The sequence below is a fragment of the Chlorocebus sabaeus genome, chromosome 2, assembly GCF_047675955.1.
Source record: "Chlorocebus sabaeus isolate Y175 chromosome 2, mChlSab1.0.hap1, whole genome shotgun sequence".
NCBI lineage: Eukaryota > Metazoa > Chordata > Mammalia > Primates > Cercopithecidae > Chlorocebus > Chlorocebus sabaeus.
The window spans coordinates 14,662,564-14,677,110 of NC_132905.1; the positions used below are offsets into that span (position 1 = coordinate 14,662,564).

General features: G+C 46.8%; 1 protein-coding gene across 1 annotated transcript in view; it reads left to right on the forward strand.

Annotated features, from left to right (window-relative positions):
- The window catches only part of PTGIS (prostaglandin I2 synthase), a 67,855-nt gene that overhangs the window by 43,660 nt on the left and 9,648 nt on the right, over positions 1-14,547 (forward strand). Inside the window, exons 6-7 of the mRNA XM_008014482.3 lie at positions 3,690-3,871; positions 13,908-14,076. Of these exons, the coding sequence (XP_008012673.2) occupies positions 3,690-3,871; positions 13,908-14,076 (351 nt within the window). The remainder of the gene's footprint in view (positions 1-3,689; positions 3,872-13,907; positions 14,077-14,547) is intronic.

A 14,547-nucleotide genomic window follows, 5' to 3' on the forward strand; every position in this document is an offset into this window, starting at 1 on the left:
GAATCCAAATTCTTTGTTATACAACACTATCTTTGACTCATTTTTTCCAAATGACCTTCATATACCTTTTTTTAAAAAAAAAACTGTGCTAAAATAATATATAACATAAAATATACTATTTTAACCATTTTAATTGTACAATTCAGTGGCAGTAAATACATTCACAATGTTGTATAACCATGCCATTATCTATTTCCAGAAACTTTTCATGATTCTAAACAAAAGCTTTGTGCCCATTAAACCATAATTCCCCACCTGCCTTTCCTCCCAGCCCGACATATCTTCTATTCTGCTTTCTGTCTCTGAATTTCCTGTTCTAGGAATCTCATGTAAGTGGCATCATACAATATTTGTCCTTTTGTGTCTGGCTTATTTTGCTTAGCATAATATTTTCAAGGTTCATCCATGTTGTACTATGTGTCAGAATATCTATTTCTTTTGTTTGTTTGTTTGTTTGTTTTTTGGAGACAGAGTCTTGCTCTATCACCCAGGCTGGAGTGCAGTGTTGCTCACTACAATCTCCGCCTCCCGGGTTCAAGCTATTCTCGTGCCTCAGTTTCCTGAGTAGCTGGGATTACAGGTACCTGCCACCACACCTGGCTAATTTTTTTTTTTTTTTTTTTTTTGTATTTTGGTAGAGACAGGGTTTCATCATGTTGCCCAGGCTGGTCTCTAACTCTTGAGCTCAGGAAATCTGCCCGCCTTGGCCTCCCAAGGTGCTAGGATTGCAGGCATGAGCCACCACGCCTGGCATATGTGTCAGAATTTCATGCCTTTTAAAGACTGAATACATTGTGTGTATATACTGCATTCTGTTTATCCAGTCACCTATCAACCAACACCTGGGTTGTTTCCGCCTTTTGGCTACTGTGAATAATGCTGCTACGAACATTGGTGCACGAGTATCTGTTTGAGTCTCTGGTTTCAGTTCTTTGGGGTATATACCTAGAACTAGAATTACTGGATCATATGGTAATTCTTTAACTTTCTGAGGAACTGCTAAACTCTTTTTCATAGCAACTGCAGTATTTTACATTCCCACCAGCAATGCATAAGGGTTTCAGTTTCTCCACATCCTCACCATCCCTTATTTTCTGTTTTAAATAGTAGTCATTCTCATGGTTGTGAATGGTATCACACAGCGGTTTTGATATGCATTTTTCTAATGACTAATGGTGTTGAGCATCTTTTCATGTGTTTATCAGCCATTTGTAGCTCTTCTTTGGAGAAATATCTATTCAAGTCCTTTGCCAATTTTTGAATCAGGTTGTTTTTTATTGTTGTTGAGCTGTAGGAGTTCTTTTATATATTTTGGATGCTAGACCCTTATCAGATATATTATTTGCAAATATTTTCTCACATTCTGTCAGCTGTCTTTTCATACTACATTAGCTTTTTGCTTAATTATTCATTTATTGTGCAAATATTGAGTGCCTCCTATGTACTCAGAACTGCTCTAGGTACAGGGAAAAGTAGAAAATGGTCCTGCCTTACTTTTTAAAGTAATCTATAAACGCCGTGTTTACAGTGATATTCAAGATTGCAGTTGTGTGGTCAGACTTCAAAGAATGCCAGTTATTTCTAAAGCTGTGTTAAATTTCTTTGCCTCTTTTTTTAGCCATCCCATCAGATGATGCTTAGAAGTATCCAGAGTTTGCATCAACTGAGGTGGTTTTAACACGCCCGTGCCCTGCAGACCTAAATCCCTGGACGCCCAGTTCCCACCCACGTGATTTTGACATGATCAGTCTGGGGATGGGGTTGGTACCTGGGCATCCAGAGATTTAAGAGCTCCCAGGTAATTCTTCAGAGAGCCTGAAAAGTTGAGAAACACAGGAAGATAATGTATTTCAGTTGAACACGTAAGCTCATTGCTTTACATTGAAATGTCACCCGAAATGGTGACATTCATTTCAATGTAAAACAATGAGCTCAAGTTGAAGTCTAAAAGTTAAACATATTCAGCATATTGTTTGAAAATGAAGCCAAATACTTAAAAAAAAAAAACATAGCCTACATTTCTGACCCTTTCAAACGCCCTGTGATGTGCAGCCAGGTTTAGAATCAGTGCTGGGGCGAGTCTTCCTGAAACACAGCTTGTGGTTCAGAAGAGTCAGTGAGGGAGTTTCCAATACTTTGAAACTTCAGAGCAATCCAAGGTGACTCTGTTTTCCATGGGGTGATTTCAGAGAATACCAAATCTTATATTTTATATTTTTGTTTTAAACTTTATATCTGTGCATATAAATAGCATTACCTTGGAGCTTTAAAACAATATATATTCAGTCTCATGTATGGTTCATGAAAATATTTTGTTTAAAAAGAAGGAGAAAAGAAAACAATATCTAAATAGTATCATTCTTCAGTGCCCGGCTTTATCCTCTTACCAGTCTGCCCTTAGGAACTCTCTGTGTCTGTATGTAAAATGTACTAATTCACTTTCACTGCTGTATGGTTTTTCCAGAACATAAACACACCATTGTCTGTTTAATGGTGATTGCACGCTAGTGATCTGTGGGCCAAAGTTGACCTTCAGAGATGCTTCTGTGGTCTGCACAGTGATTAAAAACTTTTTACTTGGATGCTAACCTTAAAAAATATCAGACGGTTATACATAATTGTCTGAATTTTCAGCTTCCTTTGAAAGCACAGGCCCTCTGGCCATGCGGGGGTGTTTCTCTCTCCTGCCGAGTGCTGGTCGGTGGTCTAAGTGCCATGGCCCCTTTCTGGCCTCCTCTCTCTTTTACTTGGCCTGCCCTCTCTGGAGTGAGTTGAGTTTGAGACTCCAGCGCAATCTGCCCTCTCTGGATGGTCAGTTAGGTTGTTGCTGATGTCTTTCTGTGATCGCTGCTGTGCTGAGCCTGCTCACAGTGGCCTCCTCCTCATGCACATGGGCTGGCACTGCTCTGGGTTTGGACCCTGGGGAGGGAGAATGCTGTTCGGTGTTTAGTGTTCCTTCTCCTGCTCTGGAAAGAAATGCCATTTATTTAATGCATAATATGGTTTGGCTGTGTCCCCACCCAAATCTCATCTTGAACTGTAGCTCCCATAATTCCCATGTGTTGTGGGAGGGACCTGGTGGGAGATAATTGAATCGTGGGGGGTGGTTTCCCCCATACTGTTCTCCTTGTAGTGAATAAGTCTCACAAGATCTGATGATTTTATAAGTGGTTTCTCCTTTTGCTTGGCTTTCGTTTTCTCTTGCTTGCCGCCATGTAAGATGTTCCTTTCACCTTCCACCATGGTTATGAGGCTTCCCCAGTCACATGGAATTGTGAGTCCATTAAACCTCTTTTTTTTTAATATAAAAAAAAATTACCCAGTCTTGAGTATGTCTTTGTCAGCAGCATGAGAACAGACTAATACAATGCATATTTATTGAACACCTACTACGGGCCGGGTGCTGGGGACATACAGGTGATTGAAATAGACTGGGATCCCACCTGCAGGAGACAAGACCCCTTGCTTCTTTTTACTGGGTGTAAGACAGATAATAAGCAAGTCGGTATCGAAAGAGCTTCCCGCTGTGGGCCTGTCCCTACAGCTTCTTTCCCACAGGAACTCCCCACCCTCAAGGGTCTTCTGAGTGACATTCAGAAGACCCTTGGCCTCATGGGAGGTCATGCTCGGTCAGCCCTGGGTGTGGTGGTGAATCTCTAACCCCTACTCTCTGTGCTCTGTCCCTGCAGGGGACAAGGACCACATGTGCAGTGTCAAAAGTCGCCTGTGGAAGCTGCTGTCCCCAGCCAGGCTGGCCACACGGGCCCACAGGAGCAAATGGCTGGAGAGTTACCTGCTGCACTTGGAGGAGATGGGTGTGTCAGAGGAGATGCAGGCACGGGCCCTGGTGCTGCAGCTGTGGGCCACACAGGTGGGTGTGAGTGTGCAAGTGGGTGTGTGCAGGTGTGCATGTGTGGTTGTGATATGAATGTATGTGTGTGCATGGGGGTGTGCATGTTTGTGCACGTATTCAGGTGCACATGACTATACCTGTGTGTGCATGTGTAGGTAGGTGTGCATTTGTGAGTGTGTGCTGATGTGAGTGTGGGTGTGTGCACACATACCCACTGCCCACCCCTGTTCCCTGACTTCCTTTACTGTCAAACAGCATGATGAACAGAATAATTCACTCAGTATTCTTTTCTTTTTTTTCTTTTGAGACAGAGTCTCGCTTGGTTGTCCAGGTTGGAGTGCAGTGGCTCAATCTCAGCTCACTGCAACCTCCATCTCCCGGGTTCAAGTGATTCTCATGCCTCAGCCTCCCGAGTAGCTGGGACTACAGTTGCCTGCCACCACGCCTGGCTAATTTTTGTATTTTTAGTAGAAATGGGGTTTCACTATGTTGGCCAGGCTAGTCTCAAACTCTTGACCTCAAGTGATCTGCCCGCCTCAGCCTCTGGAAGTGCTGGGATTACAGGTGTGTGCCACCACGCCCAGCCTCTTTTTGTTTTGTTTTGTTTTGTTTTAATTTGGAAAAATGTTAAATTTATAAAAAGGTTTAATAGTTTAATGAACTCCTATATATGCTTCACCTTGATTCCCCAATTTTAAACATTTTACCACCTTTGCTTTCTCTCTGTCTGTCTCTCTCTTACGCTCTCTTTTCCCCAGTGGGATTATTTTATTGAAATAATTTGTGAATAAGTTGCAGATATCATGGTATTTTATCCCTAATTGCTTGAGTGTAAGCAAGAACATCCCCTGCATGACCACAGCACAATAACCAATTTCAGGATAATGAGCCCAGATACATGATCATTATCTAATAAATAGTCTGTATTCCAGTTTGGCCAGTTGTCTCAATAATGTCCTTTTTGGTTCATCTTGGTCCAGCATCCAATCCAGAATCACATGTTGCATTTAGTCATTCTGACTCTTCAGTTTTCTTTTTTTTTCTTTTTTTTTGGAGATGGAGTCTCACTCTGTTGCCAGGCTGGAGTGCAGTGGCACGATCTCATCTCACTGCAACCTCCGCCTCCTGAGTTCACGCGATTCTCCTGCCTCAGCCTCCTGAATAGCTGGGACTACAGGCTCGTGCCACTACGTACCACGTTCAGCTAATTTTTTTGTATTTTTAGTAGAGATGGGGTTTCACCATGTTGGCAGGATGGTCTTGATCTTTTGACCTCGTGATCCGCCTGCCTCAGCCTCAGCCTCCCAAAGTGCTGGGATTACAGGTGTGAATCACTGCACCTGACCCGTTTTCTTTAATCTGTCACATTTTCTGTGCATTTCATTGTTTCTCATGACCTTTACATTTTTTGAAGTGTGCAGACCAGTTATTTTGAAGAATTTTTTAGAAGTTCCATTAAGAAGCTGGGCATGGTAGTGTGTACCTATAATCCCAGTACTCGGGAGGGTGAGGCAAGAGGATTGCTTGGACCCAGGAGTTCAAGACGAGCCTGGGCGACATAGTGAGATCCCACCTCTTTAAAAAAAATCCACTGAGTACTTACCATAGACCTCAAAGATTCTGTGTTGTGTTGATTACCATTTGGGGGGTCAGGGGGACAGGGAGCAGAGAGTCAAGGAAACATATACAAGGTGATTTTAGATGATGATATTTAGAGTATGAAACAGGGCTGTGAATAGAGAGACTTTCGGGTCTGCTCTAGCCGGGGTGGTCAGGGAGGCCTCCCTGAGATATTCGAGCTGAGCCCTGGATGATAAGAAAGCTAGATTCAGAGACTTGGAGAAGATGTGGGGATAGAAGCTTCCAATAATGGAAACAGCAAGTGCAAAGGCCCTGGGGTTGGATCATGCGGAGTAGAGTTGGATGACACAGCTGAAGCAGAGTGAGGAAGGAGGCAAGAGACTGAGGGAAGAGGTCACTGAGGGCCTTGTGGGTCCTCATAAGTGAGGACTTGGGATTTTTTTTTTTTGAGTGAGATGGGGACCTAGGAGAGTTCTGAGCAGAGGAGGGACAGGATCTTGGGGGCAAAAGCAAAAACAGGGCACCAAGGAGGAAACGGTGGTGGCAGGGTCAGGTGGTGGCAGGGTCAGGTGGTGGCCATGGAGGTGATGAGGACACGGATAGATTTTGGAAATTTTAGGAAGACAGAGCCAGTGGATTTGGTCATGGACCAGCTATTGGAGTGAGGGAAACAGGGTGGCCTTTGATGCTGCAGGGCTCCAGGCCTGGATCCTGTCCTCTTTCCTGTTCCCCAAGCCCCCCATCTTTCTCTTGGCCCCACTTCGACAGTGACAGTTGTACAGGCTGACATTTCTGGGTAATTCCTCTCCCATCGACTTGCGGCTTATTTTTAGTTTCCTCTCAGAGCCATTCACTGTCCTTGCAGGCAGAGACTGGCAAGGAGTGGGGGCTGGGATTAATTGGCAGTTGTCCCCCACATCAGTGCCTAATAACATATTTATGTGCAGAGATGACTTGGAGCTCCAAAGTGTCCCCAGAACCCTTGTGGAAATGACCTGTGTCAGCAAAACTGGATGCTGGCCGAGGGGCTTGAGTGGCAGAAAGTCCAGCGAACAGCCTTTGGCAGGGCCAGGAGAGCTGGGCAGGAGCTGGGGACAAGATGTCCTCTGAGGTTGAGTCGTTGACAGCGTCCAGAATTCAAGCAGGTGGGAAAACTTTTCAAGAGCCTTTTGGGAGCAGAGCCAAGAAGGTACTTGGTCTAGAAGTTTCTGGCACAGGCTCTGTGACCTCCCTGCCTGGATTTGAATCCTGACTTTGATACTTCCTGGCAAGTCAGTCACTTAACCTCTGAGCACCTCAGTTGACTCATCTGTAAAATGGAGATGGTAGCACTCGCTTTAAGATGTGGTTATGGGCCGGGCGCGGTGGCTCAAGCCTGTAATCCCAGCACTTTGGGAGGCCGAGACGGGCGGATCACGAGGTCAGGAGATCAAGACCATCCTGGCTAACACGGTGAAACCCCGTCTCTACTAAAAATACAAAAAACTAGCCTGGCGAGGTGGCGGGCGCCTGTAGTCCCAGCTACTCCGGAGGCTGAGGCAGGAGAATGGCGTAAACCCGGGAGGCGGAGCTTGCAGTGAGCTGAGACCCGGCCACTGCAGTCCAGCCCGGGATACAGAGCAAGACTCCGTCTCAAAAAAAAAAAAAAAAGATGTGGTTATGAAGATGAAAGGACGCAGGAATACATGTGCAACTTTGTAACTGTGACTTGTGGATAACAAGTGCTCAATAAACATCTTCAGCAAATATTTAGAGTGCCTGCCGTGGACCAGGTCCCATTCCAGAAGCTGGGGATAGAGCAGAGAGCAAAACAGACAAAAATCCGTACCTTTAGGGAGCTGGCATTCTGGTGGGAGAAGATAGACAATTAATAAACACATAAGCTGTAATCACAGTGCTTTGGGAGGTTAGACAGGAACATCGTTTGAGGCCCAGAGTTCAAGACCAGTCTGGGTAACATAGCAAGACCCCATCTCTAAAAAAAAAATCTTATTTTTTTGTAGAAAAGCTGGGCGGGGTGGTGCACAGTTGTAGTCCCAGCTACTTGGGAGGCTGAGGCAGGAGCATTGCTTGAACCTAGGAGGTCAAGGCTGAAATGAGCCATGATTGTGCCACTGCACTCCATCGTGGGTGACATAGTAAGATCCTGTCTAAAAAATAAATAAATAAATAAACAAGCAAACAAGTAAGCATCTAAAATGTATTAGAGGCCAGGCACAGTGGCTCACGCCTGTAATCTCAACACTTTGAGAGGCTGAGGCAGGCAGATCACTTGAGATCAGGAGTTTGAGACCAGCCTGGCCAATATGGTGAAACCCTGACTCTACTAAAAATACAAAAATTAGTCAGGCATGGTGGCACAGGCCCGTAATCCCAGCTACTTGGGAGGCTGAGGCATGAGAATCACTTGAACCCAGGAGGTAGAGGTTGCGGTGAGCCGAGATCGCGCCACTGCACACCAGCCTGGGCGACGAGAGAGACTCTGTCTCCAAAAAAAAACTCTGTCTCAAATAAAAAAAAAAAAAGTTTTAGAGGGAATGTGTTCTATGGAGAAGAGATGCAGCAGGAAAGCAGGCACAGGAAGGCCTAGCTGAAAGGTGACATCTGAGCAGAGACTGAAGGAAGTGAGGGGTGAACCATGTAAATATATAGAGTGAAGGCTCCCGGGCAGGGAGCAGCAAGTACAAAGGCCCTGAGGCAGGACTGAGGGTGACATGGTGGGGAGGCAGAGCTGCAGGACCACACAGGTCCCTGTAGGCCATGGGGAGGGCTTTGGCTTTTACTTTGAGTGAGACAGGTGCCTGCTGAGGGCTCTGAGCAGAGGAAAATCCTGGCCTGTCTTAGCGCATTAGAGGGATCATTCTGGCTGCAGCGCTGACAAGAGACTGTAGGGGGTGGGGAAGCAGAGGCAGGAAGAGCAAGGAGGAGGCCATGGCAGGATCCAGGCAAGAGACGGTGCTGCTGAGCCAGGGTCGGGGGTGGTTAGAGTCTGAACATATTCCACAGTAAAGCCAACAGGATCCACTGTTGGATGGGACCTTGGGGGAGGCCATCAAGGATGACTCCAGGTTTGGGCCTGAGTGACAGGAGGGATGGCAGAGCCATGGGCGGATGAGGAAGATGGCGGGAGGAGGAAGTCTCAGGGAGAGGATTGGGGGTTTGGCTTTGGGTATGTTGAATTTGAGATGGAGGTGGGAGAGTGGACACCTGGAGAAGAGAGTCTGGAGTTCAAGTTTGAGGTCCAGGCTTGGGAGTTGTCAGCATAGAGGAGTTTAAAGCCTCAGGACTGGAAGAGATACTGCGGGCAAGGATGGGTGAAGAAGGGGGCGTCCCTGGGGCTCTCCAGTGGTGGGAAAGGTAAGGAGGAGGGGCCAGGAAGGTGGGGGGAGAGCCAGGAGTGGAAAACTGGGTCAGATGCTGCGGAGAGGCTGAAAAATGGTAGCTGTGATTGCTGCTGTCAGGTCGGAGATGATGAGTCAGGAATAATAATCGCAAAAGATACTGAGCACTTACCCTGGGCCAAGCATCCTGTTGAGCACTTTGCAAACATCATCTTATAGGATCCTCACAACAGCTTCATGAATCCAGAACCCCTGAACCTGGAATCGAGAGTGATGGAAGGGGCAGTGGGAGGCTCGGGCATCCAGGGAGGACCCTGTGGGCCGAGACCTAAGGTCCAGCCAGGGGGAAGAGGAGGCTCTAAGGGAAGGTGGGGTGGGGTGGTGGGGGGCAGATGGAGGAGAGTTTGCAAACACAGGACAGGTTTCCCTCCCAGCTCTGAGCCCACTGATGCTGGCAATGCCAGGACTGAAACCATTGATCGTCATGATGTCCCTCAGCCCCATCCATCACAACTGATCCTTCTCTTCCTTCCCCATATCTGGCTTGGCCTTCACCCCATCACATCCTCAGCAGCCACAGCCACACATCCCTGGAAACTCCTGGGTGGTCCTGAGAGGTAGGGGAGGGGGCCACGGGAGCTGCTGGGCCTGCAGATAGCTCCACTGAGATAGTGATCATCGAGAAGAATCCTTGAAGCATTTGACAACGGGGTGAAAAGCAAAACCACAGTATTGAGAGTCAGACAGACTTGGGTGGAGTATCAGCTCTGCCACTAAACTAGTTGTGTGACCTCAAACAAGTCACTTTTCTGGGCTTCAGTTTCACCATCTGTAAAGAGGGTTGGGTTTGTTTTTGTTTTTGTTTTTGTTTGTCTTCAGTAGTTTTATCTTGAAATAATTTTAGATTATAAAAGAGTTGCAAAGATAGTACAGGGAGTTCCCAAATACCCTTCACCCAGCTTTCCCTAATGTTACATAACTACAATACATTCATCAAGTGCTAAGAAATTAGCACTGGGACATTGCTAGTAACTAAAGTCCATACTTTATTTACGTTGCCCCAGTTTTTCTATTAATATCCTTTTTCTCTTCCAGGAGCCAATCCACAATCCCACATTGCACGTAGGGCTTTTGTTTGTTTGTTTTAAATAGACTCTATTTTTAAAGCAGGTTTAGGTTTACAGCAAAATTGAAGGAAAGGTGCAGGGATCCCCCCTTAGCCGCCTTCTCCCAGTGTCTCGCCTTTCCTTCGCCAGTCTCCCTCAGCAGAGTGGCACATTTGTTACAATTTATGACCTACACTAACACATTATTATCACACTTGGGGTATTCTTTTATTCCGTTGGAATCTTTTAAATCACAAAAATTAAAAGAAACACAATATGTGATCCCCATCCCTCAGGTCTTCCTTCTGCCGAACTGCATCCTCAGAGGGTCTCCTGGGGGGTGGCTACAATGGCCTCCAGCAGCTCCATGCAATTTAGCAATCCCGTGGAGGAGGGTTCCCTTCCCTTAAATTCTAGCACAGCTCCCAAGCCTGATACTCACTGGCCTAGCCCACGTCACATGCCCCCCTCTGCGTGGATCACTCATGGGACCTCTGCCTGGGTCCCTTGCCCACACTTGAAGTCCTGGATGACCTACACGGACTTAGATTTAAGAGGAGGTGGTTTTACGAAGGAAAGTGGCGTGCTGTTACCCACAGACAAGGAAGTGGATGCAGGCAGGCGCGGGCAGTGGGAGTCCCCCACTTCCATTGATGGGCCATGTGGTCAGGAGGCGACAAGAAGGAGCATGTGAATCACCAAGGGTGTGGTCTGGCCCGCAGTCAGTGCCCCCCAGAGGTCAGCCGCCGCCATTCACAGAAAAGCTAGAACAGGGGGTGGCACTGCTGGGTCACGGCCTTTGGCTGCAGTAGGAGGGAATGAGGACAAATGAGAAGTGTCTTCGTGAGTAAACGGAGGCAAGTCTCCATGGGTGAAAGCTCAAATTCCAGGGTGGCAAATTCAGGATCTCTTATGGTTGCGTGCACACACACACACACACACACACACTCACACTCACATCTGTGCAGTTGGGTAGAAGGCGGTCTTGGTCACCTCCCTAACTTGCCACAGCTTTTTCCTGCAAGCAGAGATAGCCAAGGGCCCATGTGTTCCACCCCTGCTTGGTAATTAATGAGCAGTGGCCCCCATCTGACCATCTGGGCCAGATAAAATGGCCTTGGCGCTGAGCTAAGCCAGTGCTGAATTATTTATCACCCACATTCGCCTGGCTATTTAAGTGATGGACGGCAAGTGACCTCGCTGTGTCAGCTGGACCTGAGGTGCTGGCAGAACTCTCAGAAAGGGCCAGAGGCCCCCACTGACTTGTTCTCAAATCCAGGGGAGGGGCCAGTGGGGGAGGGGTAACCACTTCTGAGCACCTACTCTGGGCACAACGCGTGTAGGATTGCTTGCATTCAGCCTCACTGGACCCTTGCGACCACCCAGGAGGTGGCAATGTTACCCCCAGTGTTGAGACCCAAAGGGGGACATGACTTGTCCACAGTCATAGAAAGTGGGGAGCTGGGATTTGAACCCACCTCTGCCTGGTCTCAGTCCAGGGATCTTCCAGTCCACCTCCCAGGCTGTCTTGGAGCTCCACCTCTGATCCAAAGGTACACAGATGTGTATTTGACAAATATCAGTGAGCCTCCACTATATGCTGGGCAGTGGGTAGCGACCAGGGAGTACTTCATTTTCCTTTTCAGTAAAAGGCCTAATAATGGCACCTGCATGATGTTAAGTATTGAGCAGAGGAGTGTGGTGCCTTCTGGCCTCATGGCCTCATGGGCACTAAAGAGGAAGGCACAATCTATCTCACCATCATTGATGCTATGGTGCATTTCTTTCCAGCTTTTCCCAGTACGTTTTTCTTCTGTGGTTAAGATCATGCACCTGTTTTAATCTAACCTTCTATTTGGTTTAATACTATAACATGAGCATTTCTCATGACATTGTATATCACTATAGAAATCATTTGAATACAGCCTGAGAAACGTAGTGAGACCTCATCTTTACAAAAAATAGAAAGATTAGCCGGGCATGGTGGTGCATGCTTGTATCAGCTACTTGGGAGGCTGAGGTAGGAGGATCACTTGAGCCCAGGAGGTGGAGGTTGCAGTGAGCCACGATCGCGTCACTGCACTCCAGCCTGGGTGCCTTCTGTTTCACTTAAAATTAGTGTGTCCATTAAAAAATTCTGAACAATTTAAAAGGGCATTTGCAAGGAAAGTCAACCTCCTTCCTCCCTATCCTCTTGTCTTCCCAGCTTCTGTCCCAAGGTAACCTCAGTTACCAGTTTCTGGTGTCTCTTAGCGATGGTCTGTGCTTCTTTGGGAGGCTGTGGCGGGAGGACTGCTCGAGGTTAGGAGTTTGAGATCAGCCTGGGAAACATAGGGAGACCTCCATCTCTACCAAAACAACAACAACAACAACAACAACAACAACAAACCTAGCTGGGTAGCATGTGCCTGTGGCCCCAGCTCCTTGGGAGGCTAAGGCAGGAGGATCACTTGAGCCAAGAGGTCAAGGCTGCAGTGAGCTATGATTGTGCCACTGCATTCCAGCCTGGGTGACAGAGCAAGACCCTGTCTCAAAAAAAGGAATGGTCTGTGCTTCTTCATGTATATTTCTCTTTAAACAAACACACAAATGGCAGCATGCCGAGCCACCACCCTGCACCTTGCTGTTTGCATGCTTCTGTGTGTCTTGGCTACAGTCCCATATCAGTACACACAGAGCTGGCTTCTTTTTCATGACTTTCTGCATCATCATCCAATGGATGGATCTTCATTTATCTCATTGATCTCCTATTGATAGACATGGAGGTTGTTTCCAGCTTTTTTCTATTACATTAGCACTGCAATAATTATCTTTGTGCGTATGTCCTTTTGCCCATGTGTAATTATGTCTGTAATGAAATTACTGGGTAAACATGATATGTAATGATGATTTAATATTGCATTATTATGATTGAATAGGATAGTCATGGCAGACAAAAACCTTCCCCCAAATTGAGATTAGTTGGTATTCTACCCATGTTTGGATCACTAAAGGGTGCCATATACACATTTTAGCCACATACCAAAGAGCTGAAGCTAAAATGTGTATGAAAATGTTCAACTAAGACTGAAGCCTTGAAGCAAGAAATTCCACTCATTTTCCTAAGTGTTTATCTATTGGAAAGTTTAAATAATTTTTATTCATAGCTTTCAGTCATCAATGATGATTGCGACTTTGTTTTATATGTACACAACACACACACATTTATTCTTCAAGTGACTGAAAGAATTTTAAGATACAAAGCATACAGAGAATTTTTTGCATCCCAGACTACGTCGAAAATGATTATATTTGGAAGCAAATCTTTAGATATCACACCAGTTAGCTATTGTTGCCTAACAAACATCCACAGCAACTCGGTGACATACACCCATCAGCATTTATTTAACTCACGGGACTATGGGTCTGGCTCAGTGGGGCAGCTCAGCTCTGTCCACGAGTCTCTCATCCTTCTCTTGGGATCAGTGGGCTTGTCAGGCAAGTGGAAACACAAAGTTTCTCACGGCTTAGGCGTAGAGTGGCTGTTCCTTCAACTGCACCTCATTCTATTGGCCAAAGCAAGTCCACGGCTGAGCATAAATTCAAAGGACAGGGAAATACACTCTGGCTCTTGAATGGAGGAACGGCAAAGTCACATGGTAAGGAGCGGGGATTCTGGGATTGGTGAAGAACTGGGGCCAACAATGTGATCATTCTCAGATGTGAACAGTCTTAACTGATACACGCTGTTCCTATTACTGACTCTGTTTTGCTGATTAGCTATGAAGATTACCTGTGTGACCTAGAATTAGTGACTTTGCACACAGTCAGGGATGCCATGAGTGGCCCTGAAGTAGGTATTTTGGGCCACAGAGTAGTTTTGGCCATGTCCTGAGGCTGGAGATAGACACTAGTCATTCCCGGGTATTTGGCAGCAGTGGGAGCCCAGGCCTACTGGCCCCTCTGTCTTGGCCCGGGCCATGTCCCTGGCAGAGACGAGTCAGCTCTGCCCTCATAATGACATAACAGGGGCGCTTCTCCTTGCAGGGGAATATGGGTCCCGCTGCTTTCTGGCTCCTGCTCTTCCTTCTCAAGAATCCTGAAGCCCTGGCTGCTGTCCGCGGAGAGCTCGAGAGTATCCTTTGGGAAGCAGAGCAGCCTGTCTCGCAGATGACCACCCTCCCACAGAAGGTTCTAGACGGCACGCCTGTGCTTGGTGAGATGGTCACACCCTCCAAGATAGCCCCTAAGACTGCGTCATCATGGACCCCCAAAGTCCTCCCCAACATGGGCTCCTGTCTTGTAGAGTCCATCAGTGTCCTCCAACCTAGGGTCTCCCTGAGCCTCCTATCTTCACACACCTGGCATCTCCATACTCTAGTCTCAACTAGGGGTCAAGTGACAGAAAACCTAACTTCAATTGACTGAGGTGAAAAGGTACTTTGAGACATGTCACTAAAAAGTCCAAAGGACTGGCTTCAGGCACAGGTGGATCCAGGCACTTTAACAATATTGTCAGGACTACTCAGTTCCTCTCCACCTGTCATCCCACTGGGTTGACCCCAGTCTCAGGCTGGCAGTAGCTGTTGGCAGCTCAAGGCTGACTTCCTCCTGGCTTTGTGAGACTCTGCATCTCTTACAATGTTCCCACCAAGAGTCCCAAGACCGTGTCTCATTGGCTTTCTTT